We start from the raw sequence: 27,529 nt of genomic DNA, 5'->3' as shown, positions 1-27,529 counted from the left end.
CACTGCGCAGTCACCACCGCCGCTGCGTCCCCCGGGACGGCTAACCGCCATCCAGAGCGGGTCCCCTACCCCTTCTCAGCCAGCCCCACAGCTCGCATCCCGGCAGCAGCGGCGGGGACCCACGGCGAGACACTCACCGCGGAGGAACCGAAGAAGAGCCAACCGACCGCGCCGCGTATCCACCCAGCGCCCGCCGTCTGCTCGCACCCCGCCTCGCGGGCAGGCGGATTGCGTCATCACGTCGCCCCGCCCCTTTGCCAACGCATTCCTCTTCTCTGCGCGACCTGTCCTGCCTCCCCTCCCCCATGCGCCGGTTTCTGAGTGCGCAGGCGCAGGCTCGTCCGCGTTTTCCGCCTCTGCGCAGGCGCCGTGCCCCTCCCACGGCGGTTGGCCATATAGACGCTGGGGGTGGGGGGGAGGTCAAGCGTAGCCTCTTCTCCTTTACCAAGATGGCGGCTTGTCCCTGTTTCGCCACAGTTCCCAGCTTGTGAGCCTGATCTCCTTACGCTGGTAAGACTGGAACAGGTAATGTGATTCTTCGCCTGTGGGTAACTAGAGTGGGAGTAAGGAAGTCTCTTTAGAAGGAACTAAGTGACTGCTGAGAACAGAGGCGTTCGGGGAAGGGCAGGTGGAGGTAAGAGTGCGGAGCGACCGCAGGGGCGGGCGCCTTCGCCTCTGGCCCTCTCCTCCCGGAAGATGGCGGCAGCACCGAGCTGGGAGCACTGGAGCTGGGCCGGAGTGGGGGCGGCAAGCGGACGAGCGGGCCACTCCAGCCCTAGGCCACCGTCGTCTCGATGGTCGGGGGCCTCCTCACGATTGGCTGCCGCACGTCACGTGGGCCGGCGGGTCTATGCACAGACCCTAGAGTCGGCACGGGTCCCGGGGGACGTGGCCTTCGAGCGCCTGGGGCTGGGGCCTGTGCCCTAGGAGGAGGGCGGGGCCGCGGGCTCCTCTCCCCCTTTCTCCTTGGGGTCCGGGTCGCGAAGTGAGACCTGGGGGACACTTCCAAACCCACTGGGATCGCGTGGCTCGGGGACTCGGGGGCGGGAGGGCAACATGCCTGGCCGGGGCGGGACGGGAGCAGCGCTGCCCCCTGCCCTAGCCGGGGTGTCTTCCCTCCCTCCATCCCTCCCTCCCAGTGGCCTGTAGGCCCAGCAGCCGTCCCACACTCTTGAAGGCTGTGCGCGGATGCTCTCCCACAGGAAGCCTTTGTAGATTGCTCCCGACTGAAAATAAACACATTCTTGAGTCTCTGACGTGCGACAGCTTCGTGTTGGGGACCTGAAGCTGTATCTGACACTAGCGGATACCGAGGGCATATTTTGGAAAGTTTGTATGTACTCAGGGACAGCTGCCAAATATCCTCTCCCACCCGACTTAGAAAATGGGAGGGTCAGACTTTGCATGGAGTTTGGATACCACGTAAAACGAAAGGAAATACATATTATGTGCTATTTATTAAGCAACGCTTCTGGTCAGATGAAGCATCTTCAGGAACGGATGACTGGCCCTTCAGTTTTGGGTTTTGTTATGGGTCCTTCGCTTCATGGCTCACTTCAGCCCTCAGGCAATGACTTTACCAGTGTTTGGTATCTGCTTAAGGATTCTCACTTTATTGGCAAGTAGGGTGTTATAGTCAGGATTTTGTCTGAGGCAGTTGATGGATGTTCACGTATGGAAGCAAACCAGGAATGATGGAACATGGGAGGAAACCTAGTGCTCCAGTTTATATGTGACCATTTTGAACTGGTTAAATACCTGCAAGCTAAACTCATTAAGTACGTTTAATTTTAGGATGCTTGGAAGCAGTGTTTAAAGTAGTTGGGAAGGTGTTTCAAAGCCTTGAGGAATAACATTTGAAAGCCAGTTAATTTATAATGAGGATTGGATTTCCCTCTAATTGCCATTAGTTCAATTATGTGCCATGCATCTTCTGTAATCAGGTTAACATCACCTGGGTACGTGTGCAGTGAGCATAAGGAGAGCACTTCTGGGATCATTGAGGCCATATTCCGAAGCACCTCCAGGCCCTATCCAGTGGGCTAAGCTGACATCTCAGCTGCTTGATGGGAGAATTTCTTCTTGAATCATTAATTACTAGAGGCCCAGTGCAAATCTGTGCACTGGTGGGGTCCCTCGGCCTGGCCTGCGACCTCTCACAATCTGGGACTCCTTGGGGGATGTTGGACTGCTGGTTTCCGCGGATCCCAGCAGGCCAGGCAGAGGGACCCCACCTCCCAGGCCTCTAGTACACATATAAGAACTTTGGTTAATCTCTTCATGCCCTCCCTCCTTCCCTCTGATGGTCAGTGCGCTTCATAGCTACCAGTTAGGCATATAATATATATATATATATATATGTTTTTCTTTTGGTTTTGCTGTTTGGGGCTTCTTATTCTCTGACTTCAGCCTCATAACTTCAACAGTTCAAGAAACATTTATTGGGAATTGCCGTGTGCCAGATACTGTTAAGGAGTCTGAGGATGCAAAAGTAAAGAGGGTATTGACTTTTTTTCACTAAAGCAATTTATGGTCTAGTATAGGGGATTTTCTGGTAAAAGAATAATTAGATTACAGTGCTGTAAGTACAGTAATGGAAATAGGCCCAATATTTGGGTAGAGGAAGGAGAAGGCAGTAATAAGTTGGAAAGTCTTCAGAAAGAATGTAGTTATTAAACGGGTTTAGAGAATGAATAAGAGGTTTTCTATGTGAAGTTGGCAGGATGGGGTGTTCTAGGCAGGAAGATTAGCTAATGCAAAGGGGACGTGTGACAGCTATAGCTTGGCATATATGGGCAAGAGCTTGAGAATTTGGTATGCTGCCAACCTCTGAAAGGGTGAAGGGCTTCATGCCCTTTAGTTAGTCCTATCTAAAACACTGTTTGGGACAGGGTTTCAGGTGATCACACTGTCTGCCAGGATGACTTGTGACCTTCAGTCACAAATTGATCAGGTAGATTCTTCATTAATGCTTCCCAACTGAAACATTCATTTACCAAAAGGGCTTGAGCAGAGAACACACTTTTTGAACTACCGATGGTATTTATACTGGTATCACTCCTTCAGTACACATTCCTCCCACAGGGCTGGTGATCATACATAGAAAGGCATTTTCCTTTTCTATTAAGAAATAACCAAGCTCCTGGAAGAATCAGCACACAGCTGAATTCTCAATTGCTCTTTTATGGCTGCAAAAAGTCTCAAGATTCACGTTATGAAAGTTTTTGACCCAGTAGAAAAGCAACCAGAGAACATGCCTTTTCCCTTAGAGGCACCACACATTCAACATTGAAAACCAAGAAGAGAAGGTCATGTGTATGACACTTTAAAAATTGATTATACGCTCTAGCCGGTTTGGCTCAGTGGATAGAGCATTGGCTGCGGACTGAAAGGTCCCAGGTTTGATTCCGGTCAAGGCATGTACCTTGGTTGTGGGCACATCCTCAGTAGGAGGTGTGCAAGAAGCAGCTGATTGATGTTTCTCTCTCATTGATGTTTCTAACACTCTATCCCTCTCCCTCTCTGTAAAAAAAAATAAAATATTTAAAAAAATTGATTATACACGTTATTTTGGGCTAAGCAAGATTTTCTTTCTCAAATCAGAGACATTTTTAAAGTGACATCCCTAGTAGGCTGTTATTTTCCGAGCACGCTGAAATTCCTCGAATACCGTTAAATACAAGCCAAACATGTTGTTCCAGGCATGTCTGGGCATTGTGTGGAGTTAGTCATCTTTTTTTTTTTTAAATATATTTTATTGATTTTTTACAGAGAGGAAGGGAGAGAGATAGTTAGAAACATCGATCAGTTGCCTCCTGCACATCTCCCACTGGGGATATGCCCGCAACCAAGGTACATGCCCCTGACCGAATCGAACCCGGGACCCTTCAGTCCACAGGCCGACGCTCTATCCATTGAGCCAAACCGGCTTCAGCTGGAGTTAATCATCTTGATGCTTGCTGTTAATTTGGTAAAATACATTGACTGCATACTCACCCTTAATACTTGTTATTTGGATTCATATGAATTTTAAAATAAAAAATTAATTTTATTTCAAACCAATGATGTATCTTCATGTTTTTAAGAGGTCAAACAAATCTAGAAAGGCTTGTAAGGAAAAATTATGACTAGCCTTCCCCAGGTCATGTTTCTTCTGCTGAGCACCCAGGCTTGCTCTTGGGTGATTCCTTTGGTCTTTATAGTGTACTAGAGGCCCGGTGCACAAAATTTGTGCGGGGGGGGGGGGGGCGGTCCCTCAGCCTGGCCTGCCCCTTCTCACAGTCTGGGATCCCTCAGGGGATGTCCTACTGATGGCTGCAGTCTGGCCTCCCTCTGCAGGAGGCGACCCGCCGATCACGGGAACCACCGCCCCCATCATCCCCTTGCTGCTGCTGCCTCTGGCCTCCCTTTGCAGGAGGCGACCCTGCAATCAGAGGAAGGCGACACCCCCATCACGCCTCTGCTGCTGCCACTGCCAGCCATGAGGCTGCCTGAGCCTCGCCCAGCCCTCATTGCCTGAGCTTTGGGCCCTCAAAGTGGCAGCGGCCAATGGCAGCTTGCTGGAGCACCGGGCCAGCCCTGGGCAAGCGGCAGTGGCCACCTGGCCACCAGGAGTGCTCACAGCTGCTGCTGCCATGTGGGGAGTACAGGCCGCCCTCCGACGGGCCCTACCCCCGTCCCCGCTTGCCCAGGGCCAGCCCGGCGCAAGCGGCAGTGGCCATTGAGTCCCCAATGCTGCAAGTCCCCACCCACCCGCTGCTGATGGTTGTTACTGTGATGGTGTCCCAACCAATTTGCATATTACTAGATAGATGTGCTGACTTGCTTATTTATGACTCTTCCTCCATTTCATACATTCTCTTCACTTAACTCAGAAATAGGTGTGAAGTTTCTGGTTTTCTTTTACCCTTTGCTGTTGCTGTGCAGACAAATACATGGCTATACGAGCAGGCTCATCTTTAACTTGGACAGTTCAGAATTTAGTGTTTATATTATGACTGCATAGTCTCACAGCTAGACCAGATAGTGTGATGGGTCACTTTATCTTTCCTAAATAAAGTTTTGTTTTCTATGAAGTTTTTATGAGTCTTGTTTGTTGGCTTAATTTTCTATGTATTTGTCACTAAAACTCAATGCCAAACCCACCTTTTTATCTTATAAAATTGTGTTTTTTATTAACCTCATAGTGTATAAATCTGTCCTAGGCCTCCATCCCCATCTTCCAGTGTTATTGCTGAAGCCTTTATGTGTGACTGTTGTTGCGTTTGTTTTTTTTCAGCTTAAAGGATTTTCTCACTATGAAATTCAAAACACGAAGTGTGTTGATGTCCCTTGGAACGCTTTGGACCCCTTTATTTGGAAACTCCTGTCCTTCAATGCTGGGCAGTTTTCCTGATTTATTACTTTAATTTCTTCCCATTCACTTTCTCTTTCTATGTTTTTTCCTTTTAATTGATTGATTTTTTTTTTTTTTTTTTTCCCAGAGAGAGGAAGGGAGACAGAGAGAGAAAAACATTGATCGGCTGCCTCCTGCACTCCCTCTACTGGGGATTGAGCCCACAATTTGGGCATGTGCCCTGACCAGATATATAACCTGTGGTCTCTTGGTGCATGGGTCTTAGAGCAACCAACTGAACTACACTGACCAGGGCCACTTTCTCTTTCTAGAATGAAACTCTTAGAGCTTCTGAATGGACACTGATTTTCTTAGGTGTTCTATTTTCTTTTTGGAAGACATTCTCAACTTTATCTTCTAGTCCTTCTATTGAGTTTTTCTCATTCTATTTCAAAGAGCTTTCTCTTATTCTCTCTATTCCTAATTTATAACCTCCTGTTTTTGTTTCATGGATGTGGTATCTCCTCTTATCTGAAGACATTAATGAGTTTTAAAGTTGAAGTCATTGTTTCCTTCAGGCTGCTTTTTGTTTGGGGATTTTGCCTTTGATCAGAGCCTTTATGGGCTATCTGGGATGTTCCCCTGCCTGCACATTTTTCAGAGAGCTCCTGAGCCTGTGCCTAGAACAGCGGTTCTCAACCTGTGGGTTGCGACCCCTTTGGAGGTCGAACGACCCTTTCAGAGGGTTCGCCTAAGACCATCGGAAAACACATATATAATTACATATTGTTTTTGTGATTAATCACTATGCTTTAATTATGTTCAGTTTGTAACAATGAAATTGGGGGTCACCACAACATGAGGAACTGTATTAAAGGGTCGCGGCATTAGGAAGGTTGAGAACCACTGGCCTAGAAGCACCTGGCAGGGCCATTAAAACATCCTGTCAGCTTCTTTGGGTCTCTTCGGATTATCCAGAAAAAACTTTCCAGCCTCTTGCTTGGCTGCCTGTGTTCAGGGGGCCAAGAGAGGAGAAGGCTACAAACTCAGCAGTAACTTTGGAAGTACTTACTCCCTCTGTCTTCAGAAAGGCTTCCCACCCTCCATTGTAACAGGTGTCCCCAGGTGAAAGATTCTATTTCCCTTTCCTGAGAAAAACCTCCATAGCCTTTGACCAGGGCATGAAAGGCAAAACATATCTCTTTTGATAATATTTTCTTATCACTTTTGCCTGGGTGCCCTTTAGCAATGTTCTTTTGAGCTTACAACTTGAGTTTCACTGAAATTTATAGTTCTTTCTTTGCTTTTCTCCTTAGTTGCATAGCCATGGATTTTGCTTCATCTAATGTGTGCTGAAATACCCTGGCTGAAAAGTGGACAGAGGTTGTGAATAGGTTCGTCTTCTCGGTTAAGAAAATCAGATGGCCAGTAAGCAAAGCAAGATTTTACTTTCACTGACAATCAAAGAATTGACATTAAAATCATATTTCCCTACAGATTGGAAAAATAAGCATGACTGTGTTAGTTATCAAGGGTGAGGGGCCAGGTTAATGCAGATTTGAGTGTGAATAGTGTAGCTTATAGGGGGTTCATCTGCTTTGGCAGTGCCTATCCATGTACCCCTCGTGATCATGTAACTATTTCTAAAACTTTGTCCTGTGGAGATACAGGCTCAGGTGGGCAGATGGTATTCTCTTCAGCATTTGTAATCACTAAAAAGGGGGGGAAAGCAACATCAGCAGGGGATTTGTGTTCATCCTATTTCATGCAGTTGCTAATAGGTCAATTTGTGTATAAAACCTGGAAAGACAGCATGATGCATTTAAAAAAATGTTTTTATTGACCTTAGAGAGAGAGGAAGGGAGATAGAGAGAAACATAGATCAGTTGCCTCCCTTTTGCACCCTGAATGGGGATTGAACCTGAAACCTGGGCATGTGCCCTGACTGGGAATCTAAACTGGCAACCTTCTGGTACACAGGACAACTCTCAACCATCCGAGCCACACCGGCCAGGGCATGATGCGTTTTTTTAATGGAACTAAGTGCAGCAAGTGGTGAAACACTGCATTAATGTGATCCTGTTTTGATTTAAACCATGTATTAATATATCCAATAAAAATCTTAGATAAAGCCATAATTTTGGAGATAGTTTTTGGGGAAGAATCATGAAGGATTGCCATTTTGTTTGTTGGTTTTTTGTTTCGTTATTTCTCACCTGAGGATATTTTTCCATTGATTTTTAGAGAGAGTGGAAGAGAGGGGGAGAGACAGAAAGAGAGAAACATAAATGTGAGAGAGACACATCTATTTTTTGCCTCCTGCATGCACCCTGACAGGGGCCAGGGATCGAGCCCACAACCAGGGTACCTGCCCTTGACCAGAATCGAACCTGTGCCCAACACCCCACCACTGGTACAGCAGGCCCTGTCTGGATGAGGAGAGGCAGGAAGTTGGTGGTGCAGAAAAACCTGGTTAGCAAGTGCCATTGAGCAGTCAGTATAAATTCTTTTCAAATAAGTGTTTTCTGAAAACCCTCTTAGGTTTGCCTTTTATTTGTATGAACTGATATTCTCAGATGTTCCTGGAGGTGGGCCTTGTAAGTGTATATACAGCAGTGCTTGTGTGTTAGGTGTAGATTGCTGGCCATTAGTGCTTTTACCAGAGGGTTGAATATTTCCTGGACTGTGAGTCAGGAGACCTTATTTCAGTTTGGACCTACTTACTCTTCATCAGCTCTGGGACTTTGGGTGTTTCCTAATCTGTAGGACTTTAGCTCCTTCCTTTTAAAATTAAGGAGCTGAGCTCTGAGCTCTAGCCAGTTTGGCTCAGTGGATACAGCGTCAGCCCACAGACTGAAGGGTCGCGGGTTCAATTCAGGTCAGGGGCACGTACCTTGGTTGCGGGCTCAATCCCCAGCCCTAGTCAGTGCAGTAGGTGCTGGAGGCAACCAATTGATGTGTCTATCTCGCATCAATGCTTCTCTCTTTCTGTCTCTCCCCCTCCCTTCTACCCTCTGGAAATCAATGGAAGAATATCCTCCAATGAGGATTAACAAAATAATAAAGAGAAGAAGCTGAATCTCTGTGGTCTCACCCCCTACCTTTGATAGCTCTGAACTCTTGGTCAACTCAGTTTATCAGTAACTTAGTTTGAAAGAATGATACTTGGAGCAGATAGTCACTCATACAGCATCTCACTTTGATCTGTTTCAAGGGTGCGCAAGTGATGCAAAAAGCTTTGCCTATTAAAGCTTTTATTCTTTGCTTCCCTCTCACATACCAAGCATCATGCCCTTTGTTTCCAGCAATGGTTTAGTCAGATGATTTTGTCCCCAGAGAACATATGGCAATGTCTGGGGACCTTTTGGTTGTCATGACTCAGGTGTGCTACTGGCATTCACTGGGTAGAGGACAGAGGTGTGTGATATCCTATGGGGCCCAGGACAGCCCCACAGCGAAGAATTGTCTCATGCAAAAGGTCAGGGGCACTGAGGTTGAGCAGCCCTGCTTTCCAGGGTCAGTCCTTGAAAGGGCTCTAGGTGGTAGATCCATTTTTTCAGGCTGGCAGGTGAAGCTGCTTGCCTGAGTGGCTGAGTTGGGGCTGTATCACATGCACTGTTGGAGTCCTCAACGTCACAGATATTCACAAGGGTAATGGTAATAGAAAATCCTTACTGAAATTTTGTCTTGTGTCCTTTATAATTTTGAATATCTCTCATTTATTCAGTCATCAAGCAGGTATTTTTCATCAAGTACATATTCATTAGTGGGTCCAGGTAAGGAAGTGAACAAATCAAAGTCCAGAACTAATGTATTCAGGGACAATTTCCACGGTAACCTGTAGGTGACTGCTTTCAGTCTATGTGCGGCCACCTTCAGGGGTTGGCTTTCTACTCTAGGCTCTTGCTGGACTAGTGTGTCCATCATCCTGTAGCAGCAGCCCAAACAGGGCAGAGGGTTGGATGTTTACAGGAATCCTCCACTGGACTTGGGAGTCAGGAGACTTTATTTCAGTTTGGACCTAGTTGTATCATCTCTGGCTGCCTGAGCCAGGTCTCTTGTTCTTACCTGCCCCCACCCCCAGTTGGGTCACAGGCTAAGTCATCTATGTATCTTTACTTGTTTTGGGACCCCATGGCGTAGCAGGTGACCTGGTCATGGCAGGTACCCTGTGCTTGTTTTGAGGGGGTGAACCGATAGGACTGTGTTGATTGCTAAAAAGGGAATATTCTGAATACTTGTTATGTTCTGACCTAAGGTGGATTATAATGGGCTGCTGCCTCCTAGGCTCTGAGGGAGATGCTGGATGTAGAAACAAGCCTGTCCAAAGGACAGGCCCCAAAGTGTTGCTCTTGTGTGTTTTAGCTGCCATTGGGTTTGTGGCTTCAGCAGCTACCTTTGCAGAGCAGCCTTCTCTGGAGGTTTGGATGTGGTTGGACTGACAGACTGCTGAGAAGCAGAGTGTGCTGACCATGTGCCTACGGGAGAGCTGCTGCTGCTGAGTCCACTCAGAGCTCAGTGTATCTATAGACATACTTTATTATCAGCATGATCCCTTTGTCTAACCAGCTAGCATCTCTTTTGGGGTGTGTGAGCTGGGGACCAAATTTCTGAAGCGGCCGAAACTGGTTTGGCTCAGTGGATAGAGCGTCGGCCTGCGGACTGAAAGGTCCCGGGTTTGATTCCATTCAAGGGCATGTACCTGGGTTGCGGGCACATCCCCAGTAGGAGGTGTGCAGGAGACGGCTGATCAATGTTTCTCTCTCATCAATGTTTCTAACTCTCTATCTCTCTCCCTTCCTCTCTGTAAAAACTCAAAATATATTTTTTTAAAAAAAGAATTATTAAAAAAAAAAAATTCTGAAGCGGAACAGTAGTTCTTCTTCTTGCTCTGCTAAGTGAGGAAGCATCCTGCCTAGTGTCCCCACTGCTCAGGTCTCTCATTGACCGGCTGCTCATGAGCAGGATACACTCTTTTTGGCCATGGGGTCAGCGACCGCACTTAAAGCTTCTAGACACAGCACAGCTGGACCAGTGGGTTTTTTCCTGGTGGGAGAATAACTTCAGCCTCAGTTGGGTGCCTTTAGTATATGTCGTTACTCTCCGGCAGAAACTGATGTGCCCTTCTGGGAAGTTTGGTGCTGTGAACTTGGTGTTGGTGCCTCTCGTGAGGAGCCTTGAGTTAGGCCCCTGAATCACCTGGCCTGGGTGGCTGCAGTTACGTGAATGGGGGCTGGGAGGCAGGGCAATGGAAATGGAAATTTCTTTGATTCTGCTCAGGTCAGGCACAGGAGGGCCTGGTGGCTGAGCTCTCTCCTACTCCCTGGCTCTAAGTCATCCTGCAGAGCTCTGGGTGTATGGTTCCCCAGAGAGTAAAAGCAGTCTTCTTGCAGGTGCCTTGATAGCAACTACCTGTATGGCAACCGCTCCTCACCTGTCAGGAGAGTTACATCTGGAGGCTCTGGAGAGAGCTGTTCTCCTCAAGAGGTTGCCACAACAGATAGCCTTAGGGAGTATGGCCAAGCTAGAAAAACTGCCCTTATCCCAAAAGGACCAGACCCCTTGGAACAAATAGGTCAGGGGGAAAGAGGAAACCAAAAAAGTATAGAGTTAAAAGAAATAATTTTTGAAAGAGGGCATGTATTTGGCATTTTTTGACTTTGGGGTTGCAGTGAGTGACATCATTCTGCCCTCAGGGCTTCCTCTCAATATAAAATGTATGGTGTCTGATTCCATGTTATATAGGGCTGAAAACTTTTTGCCCTCTCTAAAACTCTTTTTTTCTTTAGAAATTAAAAATGAAAGAGGAAAGGATGGCCTTACACAGTCTTTTTTTGTCTTTCTGCTATACCGTCCTGATAGTAGTTGGAAGCATGTTCCTGGATGGTGTTCCTCATTTGGTGTTCTTTATGCTGGAGATGGTGCCTTGGCTCCTGGACCTACTAGGCGATGACTAGAGGGAACTCCCACCATTGTTGCCTGCGGGGGAGGCGGGGAGGACAAAATCAAATATGTTGTATTATCCTGACAGGTTTTACTTTGTAATTAATGTGTGTTGCTCTTCATTTCACTCTTACATATTAGGTTTCTAATTTTATTAATACTTAGCTCATTTGTAAATATCTTCCAAATGGAATTATTGGATTGTATTTACTGTTTAGACTTTGATAAGAAGAAGATGAGTTAGGTGGTCCTGTAGCACTGGTTTAAATCAGTGTGTGTGAGATTAATTGGAAGAATACAATATCTTTTGAGACAAAGCTTCTATTTTGCTACATTTGCCTGTGCTTGGAGTTGACTGCAGGCCCCTGAGACCAGAGTTCTGTTGCCTTTGTGCCTGCTCGGTGATGAGTTCTGCTGCCTGGCTTGCCTGTACACAGGAGCTCCTTGGCTCCCAGGCGTGGCCCTGTGGTCTCTGGAACGTCCAGACAAGAGCCGGCTGTAGTCAGGGCAACCCTTCCAACTTTGTGCTCTGGGGATCCCTCCTTAGTTTATACAGGTGTTGGAGATAACTCCCACATCCACTTGAGATTGGTAAGTGCAGCTCTTGTCTGCAAGATTAGGCAAACAGAAAAAGATGGTGTTACTGGGGGAGAGTCAGCTTTTCTTTGAGCTATGAAAGAGCCTTTGCCTTAGGAGCAGTGTGGCATGTCAACCTCTCCTTCTTGTCCTTTATTGGTTGGGGCTTCTGGATGGATGCTTAGCCACCAAAGATTCTGTGAGTTGGAGAGTGTGTGCGTGAAATCCAGCCCTTGATTTCTTCCAAGAGAGGCCCTTTTGGTTTCAGGCTGTGCTGGCAGTTTCAGGACTAAATCTTCAAGTAGGAAATGGTTTGCAAAGGACTCAGTGCCAATCTATGGGTCTTCAGGTCCCTCAGATCTCACTGTACTTGACTTGTAGGGTAAGTAGGTTTTTGCTATCAGCTGGGGTATGACTTTACTGAAGGCTACTTTCCTCTTAGCTGATTCAGAACTTACTTGGGAGGCATTAGGGAGCTTCTTACAAGAATATTTTAATTCCAAAATGTACTTTCGCTCATCTTCTCACGCCAATCCTGCAGTGGTAGGTATGTGTGGGGAGGGCTCCTTCCTTTAAGCCATTGCTTGTTGACAACATGGTCACCCTGCTCACCCAGCCCACATGCCACTCCTCTGTCCATGGGCAGTGCTCCTTTGGTGTGACATGGGTGGCTCCATGTGCTAGTGTCTCTGAATTTGCCTTTTGCTAGAGATGTTGTGTAGTTTGCATTTGGCTGGCTCAGACAAGTGGCTTGTGCTCTCTCCTCTGAACGTGGTGTCTGAATTGTTCATAGGACACTGAGAGTAGAGGTCCTGGGGACGAGCTGGAGGGGGTCCTAATGTGCACCTTGAAGTTATTTGGAAGGTGCTGCTATGCATGTCTAGGCTGTGGGTTGACAGCCACGGAACACTTCTTATGGCTCAAAAATCTGCTTTCATGAACTTTGAACAAATGATGTGTAACAGACTTTAGTATCATAACAGTACCCTCAAATGGAGGTAAAACTTTGTTGTGCTATATAAAATGGGGGTGAACAGTGCATTGGTCTTAATAGTTGCTCTCATGATGAAACATATCTAATTAAAATTGGATTTTGACTTAGAGCTTGAATGGTTAATGTCACTTGCCACCCCCCCTCCAAATGAAGGCGTTTATTTTTTCTAATTAAAAAAGTAGTACTATCTGCCATTAAATTTTTAAAAAGTGTCTTGTACTTATAGAGGAGTTGTGAGTGTGGCACAAAACACTTTTTCTGAACCCCTGAGTAAGCTGGGGACATGAACCCTCATCATCCCTTGGTTATATTGAAGTGTTTCCCACAAACAAAAACACTGTCTTTCTTCACCACATACCACCATCCAGCTCAGGGAGTTAACATGGATGCCTTGCTGCATTCAGACCCATTTACATCCCACCAGAAGGACCCAGCTCAGAATTGTGCTAACATTTTCTTGTCAGGTATCGTTAGTCCCCTTCGCACTGGGGCATTTACTCCATCTTCTCTTGGCGTTCCTGACCTCGATACCTGTATGGTTATAGGCTTTTATGTTGCAGACTGTCCCTCAGTGTGGATTTGGTGTTTTCCTTTCCTTTTTTAAAAAATCAAATTAATTAGGGCGACATTGGTTAATAAGATTATGTAGGTTTTAAATGTACAATTCTATGACACATCATCTGTATGTTGCATCGTGCACCCAGGAGTTTCTTTTGATTGAATTCAGGTTTTGCCTCTGGCTGGACTAGCACAGGAGGGAAGCTGACTTCTTCGCTTTGTATTTTGTTTGATGGCACACAATTTCAGTTTGTCCTACTACCAGTAATGTTTGCTTTGATCCCTTGATTAAGGTGGTTTCTGCCAGGATTCTCCACTGTGAGGTCTTTGTAATTAATAAGTATAGAGTGGGAAGGTACTTTTAAAACTAAATATCTGTTTCTATCAAACTTTCAGTTTATTTATTTATATCAGTACAGGCTAACAATTTTCCTTTTTATTGAGTTAGTTATTATTCTTTATTATCATTATTTATTTTTATTCTCATATTGTCCAGTTTTGGCCACTGGGAGCCCCTTAAGGCCAGCTTGTGTCTTTCTGATATGTTCCCATATCCATTTAGCTCTTGACGCTTTCTGGCACCACATGATACTCTGGGCTCTTCATAGACTTACCTGTCCAGACCTGGAATCAGCCTTCTCTTCAAGGAAACCCAGTTTCTTTCTACAAGAGTTGATATTCAGCAGAGTCTGGGCACCAGGTAGGTGGTGGCTGTGGTGTCAGTGCATGCAGACCTTCAGTGGTCAGAGCTGCAGAGTGCGTGTTGTATACTTACATGTACACAAATTCTTGTGTTGTTATAATATTCATGTCTATTTTAACATCTATATATATAAAAGCTAAACGACCGGAACGACAGAATGACCGGTCACTATGACGCACACTGCAGTGGCCAGTTGGCCCCGCAACCTCCCGTGACCCCTCCCCCCAGCTGTGCATGAATTGTGCACCGGGCCTCTAATATATATGTATATAGTAAAACAATATATATTTCTATAGCTGTGATTTCAATTAATACCACAGGGTCTGTCCCAGTTTCTCCCTTTCTAAATCAGTAACTCCTTTTTCCAACAGTGACAGTCCTAGATGCTGGTGTTCCTACTATATTTATTTGACTAGTCATTCTATGTGTTAGTCTCATGCTGCTGTTCCCTTTCTTGCACAGATGCCCTCTGCCCTCTTCATCTCTGTTAGCCTTGATACCCCAGCTGTGTGGACAGCCTCTTATGTGGAAGCCCATGTCCCAGTTGTCAAAAACCAAGTCCTGTGCACTGTCTTTCCCTCTCCAGGCTATTACCTGAGCCAGCACTTTATTGCTGGTAACTGTACACTTGTCATGTGGTTTTGATGTGCCACTGTGTAGTAACCATTTCCTCACTGATGCACACTTGTGTTCTTCCCAGTTCTTTGCCTGTGGATAGTGCTGCTGTGTGCCTTCCTGTATGTATTATACCGTACCTCTGCCATGTTCTGCAGGTACTTCAGGAGAGCAGCTTCTTCGCACTGTGATGGCTGAACTGGATTATACATGTATACATCTATCGTTATGTGTCTTTAAATGCCTTATAATTTTACACTTCCTCAGTGGTCAAGGAGCATATTTTTCTTAACCATTTCACAAACTGCATCACTTTTGTTCATATTTATTGATCTCAGAGTAAGGGCTAAATGAGAAGGAATGTGTATTTGTGTGTTTATGTGCAGTGTGTGTTGATATGTCTTAGCCTATTCAGATGTTTTTCAAGTAGAGAAAAACAGAATTTGTATTCTAACTTCTCTACTAGATAGTCTCTGCTACATAAAATTCTTTTTTTTTTTTAAATATATTTTATTGATTTTTTACAGAGAGGAAGGGAGAGAGATAGAGAGCCAGAAACATCGATGAGAGAGAAACATCGATCAGCTGCCTCCTGCACATCTCCCACTGGGGATATGCGCGCAACCCAGGTACATGCCCTTGACCGGAATCGAACCTGGGACCCTTCAGTCCCCAGGCCGATGCTCCATCCACCGAGCCAAACCGGTTTCGGCTGCTACATAAAATTCTTAAGCATTTGGGGTCAAATGAGTTAACCCTTTGCGGTCGTATTAAATTTGGACATGGGTGTTGTACTGGTCGGAATTAATTTCCATTGAAAGAGCAGTGATACATAACATGCAAGATTATGAAGGATAAACAAGATTTATTAATTCTTTTTTGGAACTACGTCACTACTAGTAGAATCACTACAAACATTATCACTTTCTACGTCAGAGTCAGCATTCAAGGTGCCAAAATAAAACTCTTCATCGTTACTTTCAGATTCGTAGTACACTTCTTTCGGTAACTTTCTTTTTGCCATTTTGGAGTATTTTTTTTTTTTAATTAAATCTTTATTGTTCAGATTATTACATTTGTTCCTCTTTTTTTTTCCCCCATAACTCCCCTCCTCCCAGTTCCCGCCCCACCCTCCGCCCTCACTCCCCACCCACTGTCCTCATCCATAGGTGCACAATTTTTGTCCAGTCTCTTCCCGAATCTCCCACACCCCTTTCCCCCCCAGGAATAGTCAGTCCATTCCCTTTCTATGTCCCTGATTCTATTATAATCAACAGTTCATTCTGTTCATCAGATTATTTATTCACTTGATTCTTAGATTCACTTGTTGATAGATGCATATTTGTTGTTCATAATTTGTATCTTTACCTTTTTCTTCCTCTTCCTCTTCTTAAAGGATACCTTTCAGCATTTCATATAATCCTGGTTTGGTGGTGATGAACTCCTTTAGCTTTTCCTTATCTGTGAAGCTCTTTATCTGACCTTCAATTCTGAATGATAGCTTTGCTGGATAAAGTAATCTTGGTTGTAGGTTCTTGGTATTCATCACTTTGAATATTTCTTGCCACTCCCTTCTGGCCTGCAAAGTTTCTGTTGAGAAATCAGCTGACAGTCGTATGGGTATTCCCTTGTAGGTAACTGAGTTTCTTTCTCTTGCTGCTTTTAAGATTCTCTCTTTATCTTTTGCTCTTGGCATTTTAATGATGATGTGTCTTGGTGTGGTCCTCTTTGGATTCCTTTTGTTTGGGGTTCTCCGTGCTTCTTGGACCTGTAAGTCCATTTCTTTCACCAGGTGGGGGAAGTTTTCTGTCATTATTTCTTCAAATAGGTTTTCAATATCTTGCTCTCTCTCATCTTCTGGCACCCCTATAATTCTGATGTTGGTACGCTTGAAGCTGTCCCAGAGGCTCCTTACACTATCCTCGCATTTTTGGATTCTTTTTTCATTTTGCTTTTCCGGTTGGGTGTTTTTTGCTTCCTCGCATTTCAAATCATTGACTTGATTCTTGCGCTCCTCTGGTCTGCTGTCGGGAGTCTGTATAATATTCGTTATTTCAGTCCGTGTATGCTTAATTTCTAGTTGGTTCCCCAATATAGCATCAAGGGTCTCATTAGTTTTCTTGTAGATCTCATTAAGTTTATCGGCGGCTTCTAAACAGTTCTTGAGAGACCTTAAAAGTGTGGTTCTGAACTCTATATCTTCCATTGACAATTTTGTCCTGTTTCTTTGTCTCCGCATTTTGTTATGCTTCCTTGGTGCACCCCCTAGTGGTCTTTGTTCGCAGTCTTATAGTTAAATCTTGATTGTTGTAGCTAATTCCAGGGAGGGTTTGACCTCCAGGCCAAGTGGCTATGAGAATCAGCTGTGTCAGCAGTGAGAGAACTTCTGTCCTCTAGGGAGGTGCTAATCTAGCCTTTGCCTGAGGCTATCCGGCAAATGCCTCAGTGCAGGGCTTGGGCGGGGCAGGTCGAACAGGATCAACAGGGTGGGCCGGAGAGAGCAGTTATGGCGGCTCTCAGTCCTGTCCCCAGGGGCTCTGCCTCTCTGAGTCCCAGCACCCGCTGCAAAGCTCGGAGAGAAAGCTGCACTCGCTCTGACCGAAGCCAGACAGTCCCATTTCTCCCGTTTGAGTCTGGGTCCCTAAAGACTCACCCGGATCTGGAGCTCAGAGTCTGCGACTCCCTCCCGATTGAAAACTCCAACCGCGCCCTCCGCCGCCAGCCCGCTCTGCGCACTCCGCACCTCAGAATTTGACTTCAGCACTGTGCCTCCTCTGAGTGTCCGTATGCGTTTCTCTTTCCTCCTAGTTGTAGGACTTCCACTCAGCCGGCGTTCCTGTGGTTCTGGGTGCTGTCCCTTCCGTTTTTTGGTTTCACTTTTGAAGTAGTTGTTCAAAGCAGCAAACTCCGGCGTTAACCTATGCCGCCATCTTGGTTCCTCCCGCAAAAATTCTTAAATCGATCCCATTTTGGAGTATTATTTTGAAATATCTTAACAAGCGAGAATGCCTAATTACAGTTAAATGTAATTTGTAAAGCTTTATTTGAAATTCTGCGAAGTATCTCCGAAGCTTGTCAATTTCTTCATTCTCAAAAGGTGACTGACTCCCCACGGTGTTTTGCATGGCGAGTGTGGAACAACCGCGCTTGTTTATATTGAGTTTCGATATCTCCGATTTGTCGGGGCAATGTTTTGGTTCGTGACAAGGTCGCTTAGACACTTAAGAGCTTTCAGAGAAATTATGAACTGATACATGAATGAATAGAGTTAAGATTCGTACGGTTCCTTGCTGTGGTGGCTGAGAGCAGATATACGACCGGAATGGTAAAAAAGCTTTGGTGGCTAAGAATAGACAAACGACCGCAAAGGGTTAATACTTTCCTTGATGATGTCTGCAGTCCGAGTCATCATTAGGTGCTTGCACCCCCTGGTTGCAGTTTTTCCTCCTCAGTCTTCTAACTCCTCAAGGCGAAACTGTTCACCTCCACATCTCCAATTTAGCTGAAATTTATGTTGGACTATGGTGTGAGGTAAGGATCACCCTTTATATTTTTAAAAAATGGATACCAAATTGGCCTAAATCTCTTTATTGCCTAGTCCATCCTTCCTGCTGACTTGAAATGGCACTTGTATCAAAAGATAAACTCACAGGTGCACATGAGTTCTGTTTAAATAACAGAAATCAATTCTCTCACGTTTCTGGGGGCTACAAATCTAAAATCTGGCAAGGTCACACTCCCTCTGGGGGCACTGGGACAAACCCTGTGATATTGATTGAAATCACAGCTATAGGAATATATATTGTTTTACTATATAGATATAGATATAGATATAGATATATACATACACACACACACACACACACACACACACACACACACACACTAGAGACCTGGTGCATGAATTCTTTGCCTCTTCCAGCTTCTGGTGGCCACCCTCATTCCTTGGCTTGTGGCTGCATCACTCCAATCTTTGCCTCAGTCTTCTTAACAGCTTTTTCTTCTGCATTATGTTTCTTGACTCTCTTATTTTTTAATATAATTTTTTTGTATTGATTCAAAAGAGAGGGAGAGAGAAAGAGAGAGAGAGAGAGAAACATCAATCAGTTGCCTCCCATACAAGCCGAGAGAGAGAGAGAGAGAGAGAGAGAGAGAGAGAGAGAGACAGACACACACATCAATCAGTTGCCTCCCATACAAGCCCCAACTGGGGGATTGAACCCGACTGGGTATGTGCCTTGGCCGGGAATCAAACCCACCCCCTTTTGGTTTATGGAATGACACTTCAACCAACGGAGCCACCCAGCCAGGGCTCTTTGGCTCTCCTTTATAAGGACATTTATGGGGCCTTATAGGACCCATTCAGACAATTCAAGGCAATCTCCTCGAGATCTTTAATCACATCTAGAAGGACTTTTTTTCCCCCCCAAGTAAGGTAACATTTACATTCCAAGTAATCAGGACTTGATATCTTTGGGTGGCCATTATTCAGCCTACCACAGAGATTTGACATTTCCTTGGGGGTGTAGCTGAACTTGGAGAGAACAGACATCTTTGTGAGAAGTCTCCTGGGCTGCGATTTGGCATCTCCATGATTTGGACCTTGTGTATGTGTGTGTCTGTGTGTATGTTTTGCCTAGTCCATCCTTCCTGCTGACTAGTTTTTCATTATAGTAGAGGTGTCTTCTCTTTGCTTAATTATGTATTTTAGGTAGCATGATTGACAGTCTGACAACAGTAGACATCTTTGCCATTTTGTTACTAGTGTCAGTAGGATAATTTTAGCTTTAAATATATTTTACTTTGGGGCAATATTTTAAATTTTATTTTTGGTTAATCCTCACTCTAGGATATTTTTCCCATTGGTTTTTAGAGAGTGGAAAGAGGGAGGGGAGAGGAAGAGCAGGGAGAGAGAGAATATCAATGTGAGAGGGACACATTGATTGGTGGCCTCCTGGGTGTGCCCTGACTGGGGCCAGGATTGAACCTGCAACCCAGGTAGATGCCCTTGACTTGCAATCAAACCCAAGACCCTTTCGTGTGCAGGACTGATACTAACCACTGAGAACACTAGCCAGACCGGGGCAATATTATTTTTATAGCTATTTCTGTCTATTCCTGATATTAAATTCCATAGGAAGCAAGGAATAGATGCTGAATTGCATCAGTCTTTTGGCCATTTTTTAAATGGCCATTTATCAGTCATGCATATTTGTTCAATTATCCTCCTTTGAGCTATAAATGTGAGATGTATACACTTCCTAATACTGAATCTTGCCCTGGCCAGGTAGCTTGGTTGATTAGAGTGTTGTTCCGATATGCCAAGGTTGTGACGTCAGTCCCCAGGCAGGACACATACAGGAATCAACCAGTGAATGCATAACTAAGTGGAACAATAAATCAATGTTTCTCCCCCCCTTCCTCCCTCCCTCCTTCCCTCCCTCCCTCCCCCTTCCTCTCTCTGTCAAATCAGTAAATTAAAAAAATAATAATAATAAATCCTTACTGAATCCCTAAAACAGATCCTACTTAGTTCTGAGGGCTTATTTTCTAAATTTAGTATGGATTTATTTGGCTGGTGTTCTGTTTAAAATTTTACATGTTTGTAAACTACATGGTAGTTAGTTGGTAATCTCTTCTCTCTGCAGATGTACTCATTGTTTTGGGGAGGGAAACAGTGCCATGATCTTCCTCTGGGAGCCACTCTTTTCCACCACCATGTGCAAGCCATATGTTTTTGATGAAATGGTCCAGCTGCATGGGTAGACCTGTTTGGCTGTGTCTGTCATATCCCATCCCCTTGTCCCCTTGACTACAGTTATTGGTCCCTTAATGGCCTCAGAACCCAATTAATGCCAGTGAGATGTAAAAATAATTTATGGGGCCCCCTTGGGGCAAAGAAACTCTGACTTCCTTGGGATCTACCCAGAGGTATAATTACTGCCATTTGTAGCACAGTTCTTATTTCAGAACAGGGTGAGAATAATCGTTGTGAGCTTGGATTCGGTGTGTTCTTTCCTTTTCTTTGTCAGACTGAAAAGAGCTAATTGCTTTTTAAAAAATCGATTTTAGAGAGGGGGGGGGGGCGGGGGGTGGATATCGATCAGTTGCCTCCTGAATCTACCCTGACTGGGGATTGAACCTGTAACCTGGGTATGTGCTCTGACTGAGAACCAAACCCGCCATCTAGGTGCCCAGGAGGATACTCGAACCGAGCCTCACGGGCCAGAGCAGAACTAACTGCTTTTTAATTGAGTTTTTCCAGAGAAACTGACTCTGGTTTTGCTTGATTAACTCAGCTGTTTTTTGTTTGTTTCAGTTTTGTATTTCACCAATTCTTTTATTTATTCCTTCTATTTTTTCCCCTCTATCTTGACTTAAATGCTTAGTGCATTTATCTTAATTCTTTCTTATAATGAAATTTACAAGTTTGATTCATCCTCTGAGTGTGGTTTTGGCAGCGTTCTGTAGATGTTGAGAAGTAGTACTCTTTGATTTTAAGGACACCTATGATTACATTTAGGTCCCACCGATAACTTAATTTGTCGGTAACATTCATGGGCTTCAGGACGAAGGACCTGGTTGTCTGTGGGGACCATGAGTTAGCCCACAATTGGCAATTGCAAAATAGAGATTTTTCTAATTCTATTTATACATTTATTAATTGGCATTCTTACATAGGCACACTTTGTTTTATTGTGCTTCTCTTTATTGCATGTCATAGATGTTGGGTGTTTTTTTGTTTTTTTTACAAATTGAAGGCAAGATTCCACCAGCAAAAAGATTACATCTCGCTTTATTGCAGTACCTGCTTTGTTGCGGTGGTCAGGACCCGAACCTGCAGTATCTCTGAGGTCAAACTGTGTAAAGAAGACTTCCCTTATCATCAATTCTGGTTACACTGAAATACAGTTCATACTGGAGAGGAAGGAGAAATGAAGATTTCGTTCCTTAACGTTAGAATGTATTGGGACTAGCAACTTCCAAAGTGACAATGCCTTTTTGTGGCTTTCCTCCCTGGTACTATAAACTTGTGTATATGTACTAGTATAGAATTGTGTTTCAACCCATTGAGGTCATATTTTGACACTCCTATTATTCCCCAAGTTGGCTTCTCTTCTTTGGATGTGGCCCCATTAGTCTGTGACTGCTTCTTTGCTTTCTGCCTCAGCAAGATGTCCCGTCTTGTCCATATTCTGCCCCGGACCTAGCTGTTCTCTAAGGTGCCCTGGTTTCGTTTAGTGGGGAGTGGTGTTTGAATGCCATAGTCTATGTCTGGATGTACCCACTATTGCTGTGTTGTTTCTCATAGCATACAGGCCTGGGAAACAATTTTGAGTGTAGATAGTTCCCATTCAGTAAAAACTTATATGGTTGTTACTTAAATGTATATCTTTTAATTATGCTGAAAAACCTTGGTTTTTAAGGATATTAACTTGATTACCTAGTCACCTTATGACATAATATTTTTAGAATAAAATACTCATATTATTAGGATATGTCTCACTTGGAATATACTGTCAAATTATTGTGTTTTACAGTTACATTTTCTCTGAAGGCTATATCACCAATGTGATATACAAAATGTAAGATACATTTTCTTTTTTTTTTATTTTCTAATTTATCATTTTATTTTATTTTATTTTTTTAAATATCTTTTTTTTTAATTAAATCTTTATTTATTTATTTTTTAATTAGTTAAGGTATTACAAATGTGTCCTCATCCCCCCCATTAACCCCCAACCTCCCCCCCACACACAAACTCATGCTCCCATCCCCCCGTTGTCCATGTCCATTGGTTTGGCTTATATACATGTATACAAGTCCTTCGGTTGATCTCTTCCCCTTACCCCCGCCCTCCCCTACCTTCCTTCTGGGGATTGATAGCCTGATTGCTGTTTCTCAGTCTTTGGGTCTGTCCCTTTTCATCAGTCTATGTTGTTCTCTATAATCCACAAATGAGTGAGATCATGTGGTATTTATCTTTCTCTGACTGGCTTATTTCACTTAGCATAATGCTCTCCAGTTCCATCCATGCTATTGCAAAAGGCAAGAGTTCCTTTTTTTTTACCGCAGCATAGTATTCCATTGTGTATATGTACCACAGTTTTCTAATCCACTCATCTGCTGATGGGCACTTAGGCTGTTTCCAAATCTTAGCTGTGGTGAATTGTGCTGCTATGAACATAGGGGTGCATATATCCTTTCTGATTGGCGTTTCTGGTTTCTTGGGATATATTCCTAGTAGTGGGATCACTGGGTCAAATGGGAGTTCCATTTTTAGTCTTCTGAGGTAGCTCCATACTGTTCTCCACAGTGGCTGCACCAGTCTGCATTCCCACCAGCAGTGCAGAAGGGTTCCTTTTTCTCCACATCCTCTCCAACACTTGTTGTTTGTTGATTTGTTGATGATAGCCATTCTGACAGGTGTGAGATGATAACGCATTGTCGTTTTGATTTGCATCTCTCGTATAATTAGTGACTTTGAGCAGGTTTTCATATGTCTTTCGGCCTTCTGTATGTCCTCTTTCGAAAAGTGTCTATCTAGGTCCATTGCCCATTTTTTTTATTGGATTGTTTATCTTCCTTTTGTTAAGCTTCATGAGATCCCTGTAAATGTTGGAAATTAAACCCTTATCGGTGGTATCATTGGCAAATATGTTCTCCCATGTAGTGGGTCTTCTTGTTGTTTTGTTGATGGTTTCCTTTGCTGTGCAAAAGCTTTTTATTTTGATGTAGTCCCATTTGTTTATTTTCTCTTTAGTTTCCATTGCCCTAGGAGCATTATCAGAGAAGAAATTTCTTCGGCATATGTTTGCGATTTCGCTGCCTGTGGATTCCTCTAGTATTTTTATGGTTTCCCGTCTTACGTTTAAGTCTTTTATCCATTTTGAGTTTATTTTTGTGTATGGTGTGAGTTGGTGATCTAGTTTCATCCTTTTGCATGTATCTGTCCAATTTTCCCAACACCATTTATTGAAAAGACTGTCTTGACTCCATTGTATGCTCTTGCCTCCTTTGTCGAATATTAATTGGGCATAGTGGTTTGGGTTGATTTCTGGGGTCTCTATTCTATTCCATTGATCTATATGTCTGTTCTTGTGCCAGTACCAAGCTGTTTTAAGAATAGTGGCTTTGTAATACAGTTTGATATCTGGTATTGAGATCCCACCTACTTTGTTCTTTCTCAGGATTGCTGCAGCTATTCGGGGTCTTTTTTTATTCCAGATGAATTTTTGGAACGTTCGTTCTAGGTCTGTGAAATATGCTGTTGGTAATTTAATGGGGATTGCATTGAATCTATAAATTGCTTTGGGTAGTATGGACATTTTGATGATGTTGATTCTACCAATCCATGAACACGGTATATTCTTCCATCTGTTTATGTCTTCCTCTATCTCTTTTTTCAGTGTCCTGTAGTTTTCAGCATATAAGTCTTTTACCTCCTTAGTTAAGTTTATTCCTAGGTATTTTAATTTTTTTGGTGCAATGGTAAATGGGATTGCTTCTGTAGTTTCACTTTCTGTAAGTTCACTATTGGTGTAAAGAAATGCCATGGATTTCTTAGCATTAATTTTGTATCCTGCTACATTGCCGAATTCATTTATTAAGTCTAATAATTTTTTGATGGAGTCTTTAGGGTTCTGTATGTACAGTATCATGTCATCTGCAAATAAGGACAGTTTTACTTCTTCTTTTCCAATCTGGATGCCTTTTATTTCTTCTTCGTGTCTGATCGCAATGGCTAGTACTTCCAGTACTATGTTGAACAGGAGTGGTGAGAGGGGGCATCCCTGTCTTGTTCCTGTTTTTAGGGGGAATGGTTTTAGTTTTTGCCCATTGATTATGATGTTGGCTGTGGGTTTGTCATATATGGCTTTTATTATGTTGAGGTATGATCCCTCAATTCCTATCTTGCTGAGAGTTTTTATCAAGAAAGGGTGTTGGATTTTGTCAAATGCTTTTTCCGCATCAATTGATATGACTATGTGGTTTTTCTCTCTCAATTTGTTTATGTGATGTATCACATTTATTGATTTGCGGATATTGTACCATCCTTGCATCCCTGGGATAAATCCTACTTGGTCATGGTGTATGATCTTTTTGATGTACTGCTGGATCCGATTTGCTAGGATTTTGTTGAGGATTTTGGCATCTATGTTCATGAGGGATATTGGCCTATAATTCTCTTTCATTGTATTGTCTTTATCTGGTTTTGGGATTTGGGTGATGTTGGCTTCATAGAATGAGCTGGGAAGTGCTCCTTCCTCTTGGATCTTTTGACATAGTTTGAGGAGGATAGGTTTTAGGTCTTCCTTGAATGTTTGGTAAAACTCCCCTGTGAAGCCATCTGGCCCCGGGCTTTTGTTTGCTGGAAGCTTTTTGATTACTGCTTCGATTTCCTCCATAGTTATTGGCCTATTGAGATTTTTAGATTCTTCCTGGTTAAGTTTTGGAAGGTTGTATTTATCTAGGAATATGTCCATTTCCTCCAGGTTGTCTAGTGTGTTGGAGTAGAGTTGTTCATAGTATTTTCTAACAATCCTTTGTATTTCTATGGGTTCTGTTGTTATTTCTCCTCTTTCATTTCTGATTTTGTTTATTTGGGTCCTCTCTCTTTGTTTCTTGGTGAGCCTGGCTAGAGGTGTATCAATCTTGTTTATCCTTTCAAAGAACCAGCTCTTGGTTTTGTTGATAGTAAACTCTTTATTGAAGTGCATTGAACGTACAGAGAACTGTGCAGAACTAATAGTATGTGGCTCAGTGACTGTCCACTGACTGAACTCACCGTGTGATCAGCCTCAAGATAGGGAGTGGGGCATTTTTAGTTTTGGAGTTTGTTTTCTAATTTATGTGATTCTCAAAGCAAAGCTGTAAAAATCATGGTATATTCAGAAACATTTGTCTTCTATCCCTGTCCCCCTCCTTTTTTTCCTTCTCCCGTTGTTTCCTTTGCAACTATAAACTGACATACAAATGTGTGTTTCTGATTCACTTTGCATGTCCTTCCCCCTTTGTCATTAACCATGTGCCGTAGGGACCACGTATGGTCCTGTGTGCAGCTTTCCTACCCTCTTATGCTGCATGTTGTTTCATTGTGTGGACATAGCATGATACTCATTCAGTTACCTCCATGTGGAAGTTGTTATTTCCAGACTTTGCTAGTGTTTTATTCTCACTGTTTCCGTGGTTGCCTTCTACAGTCCCTTCACAGAGCAGCCAGAGTTCGTCCCAAGTGGCGCTTCATGTTGCCTTGGAGCTGGCCTCAGCGGCTTTCATTAGTTCTTGGTGCTGTCCCTCTCCTGTCCTTGGCCCCCTGTGGAGCCACAGACAGATCATCTTTCTCTTAGGTCCCTCTTTATTTGGTGCTGGTTTTCTAATAGTGGGGTTAACAGTTCTTGCCCTGCTGGCTCTCGACAAGTGGAGCATCTTCGTCCCTGCTCCTAGATGCTCGTATAGCACGGCGGCCTGCTTGAGGCCAGGTTCTCCATTGCCTGCCTCAGGTGGGGTAGAAAACTGCACTGTGCACACTGTGCTTGTGGTAGGGCGCCCTAATGTGGAGATAGTTCTTGGGCGTACAGCTGTATCATTAAGAATTTTCAGAAGTCTTTAAATCCAAACGTGAGATGCGTTCCATAGAGTAGCCTCAGAAAGATGGTACTGGAAGATAGAGTGGAGTCCCACATCCTCATCTGACAAACAAGGAGGAAACAGGCCAAGTGAAAAGGTGTGATGTGGCCAGTGTCAACAAGCAGAGTAACCACAGTGATTTACCCTCTAAGGAGGAGAGAATCCAAAGACTGAATTTTTCTGATATTTATTTCTTCTTTTGTAGAAAAGCATTACATTTGTAGGACTGGTTCTGATTCCTATGTATTTCCACCCATGGCTTTAGCTAGCTTTGTATCCATAGCAAAGTTTTTATAAACATGAGCTAAGCTCATTCCGGCTCATGGAACTTTTCTATGTAAATTGTAGGAAGAAAAATATCTTCAAGTAGAAATTGTTGCCCTAGGTCAAACTTGGAATTATTTTTACTTCTTATGGATTAATGGGATTTATAGTTGGAAGATTAAAAGTATATTTTCATTGTAGGGCTGGGGGTGAGGCTGCCAGAGCCCTTTTCTCTAGCCTTCCCATCCCTGGCTGGCCTTATTGTCCTTCTTTTCCCAGAAGCACCATACATTGCAGCAGGTACTGGCTGTGGCGAGGAACCTGTGTGTGTCACCATGGAGGTCAGACATGGAGTGACCCCAGGGTCACTTGGATGCATCTCCACCTTGGAGCACTGGTTGGCTTCTTTAATGAAACAGTTAAACAGTTTTAGAGATGGAGACCCTAGAAGTTCTCTAAGCCAGACCATCACCCAGGAGGGAGCACAGCACCAGTGGGAAGGACTTTGCCCAGTGCTTGCAGGATGCAAGTCCATTGAAGTGTGCTCACTGTCAGATATGTTCTTGTGTTGAGGTGAACTGTGTCTGCAGCCTGCACTCCACCTCATTCTTAGTGTGCATGAAGCGGTCCACAGGCTTGGCCCTTCTCTGCTGCTGTGTTGGTGTTTGCAGATGGCAAGTCTCATCTCTGCAATCAGCAGCTCCTTACAAGCAAATTAATAGCTGAGAAGTCTTACTTCAGACATCATAAAATTCTATGACTGCCATTCATTGATTTGTAGTAGCTCATGCTACTTAGTACCTGTTTCCCTCTTCAGAGGGGAGCATCATATACCACAGAGATTTCCCCTGCTGCAGTTAGTTAACTGGCTTGAACACTCACCATAAGTCCATTCATAATTTCTATACCT

At 44.0% G+C, this 27,529-nt stretch overlaps 2 protein-coding genes across 5 annotated transcripts in view; one reads left to right on the top strand and one right to left on the bottom strand.

Annotated features, from left to right (window-relative positions):
• SEPTIN2 (septin 2) overlaps positions 1 to 257 on the bottom strand; it is a 35,405-nt gene extending 35,148 nt beyond the window's left edge. Inside the window, exon 1 of one of the 2 annotated variants that reach the window (XM_036319394.1) lies at positions 138 to 257. Coding sequence is in view for 1 of the 2 variants with exons in the window: in XM_036319395.1 (XP_036175288.1) it covers positions 138 to 237 (100 nt within the window). In the remaining variant the exon portion in view is untranslated. The remainder of the gene's footprint in view (positions 1 to 137) is intronic. The other variant, XM_036319395.1, reaches the window with a different exon arrangement.
• A 150-nt stretch (positions 258 to 407) lies between these two features.
• Positions 408 to 27,529, top strand: part of LOC118661375 (high density lipoprotein binding protein) — an 81,716-nt gene continuing 54,594 nt past the window's right edge. The window contains exon 1 of one of the 3 annotated variants that reach the window (XM_036319390.1): positions 408 to 525. The gene's annotated coding sequence lies outside the window, so the exon portion shown is untranslated. Of the gene's footprint in view, positions 526 to 6,669; positions 6,764 to 27,529 lie in introns of those variants that run through there. The other 2 variants (XM_036319389.1, XM_036319391.1) reach the window with 2 other exon arrangements.

Source organism: Myotis myotis, unplaced genomic scaffold (genome assembly GCF_014108235.1).
Source record: "Myotis myotis isolate mMyoMyo1 unplaced genomic scaffold, mMyoMyo1.p scaffold_m19_p_8, whole genome shotgun sequence".
In the NCBI taxonomy this organism is placed as follows: Eukaryota; Metazoa; Chordata; class Mammalia; order Chiroptera; family Vespertilionidae; genus Myotis; species Myotis myotis.
This window is presented reverse-complemented; position numbering and strand designations above follow the sequence as displayed.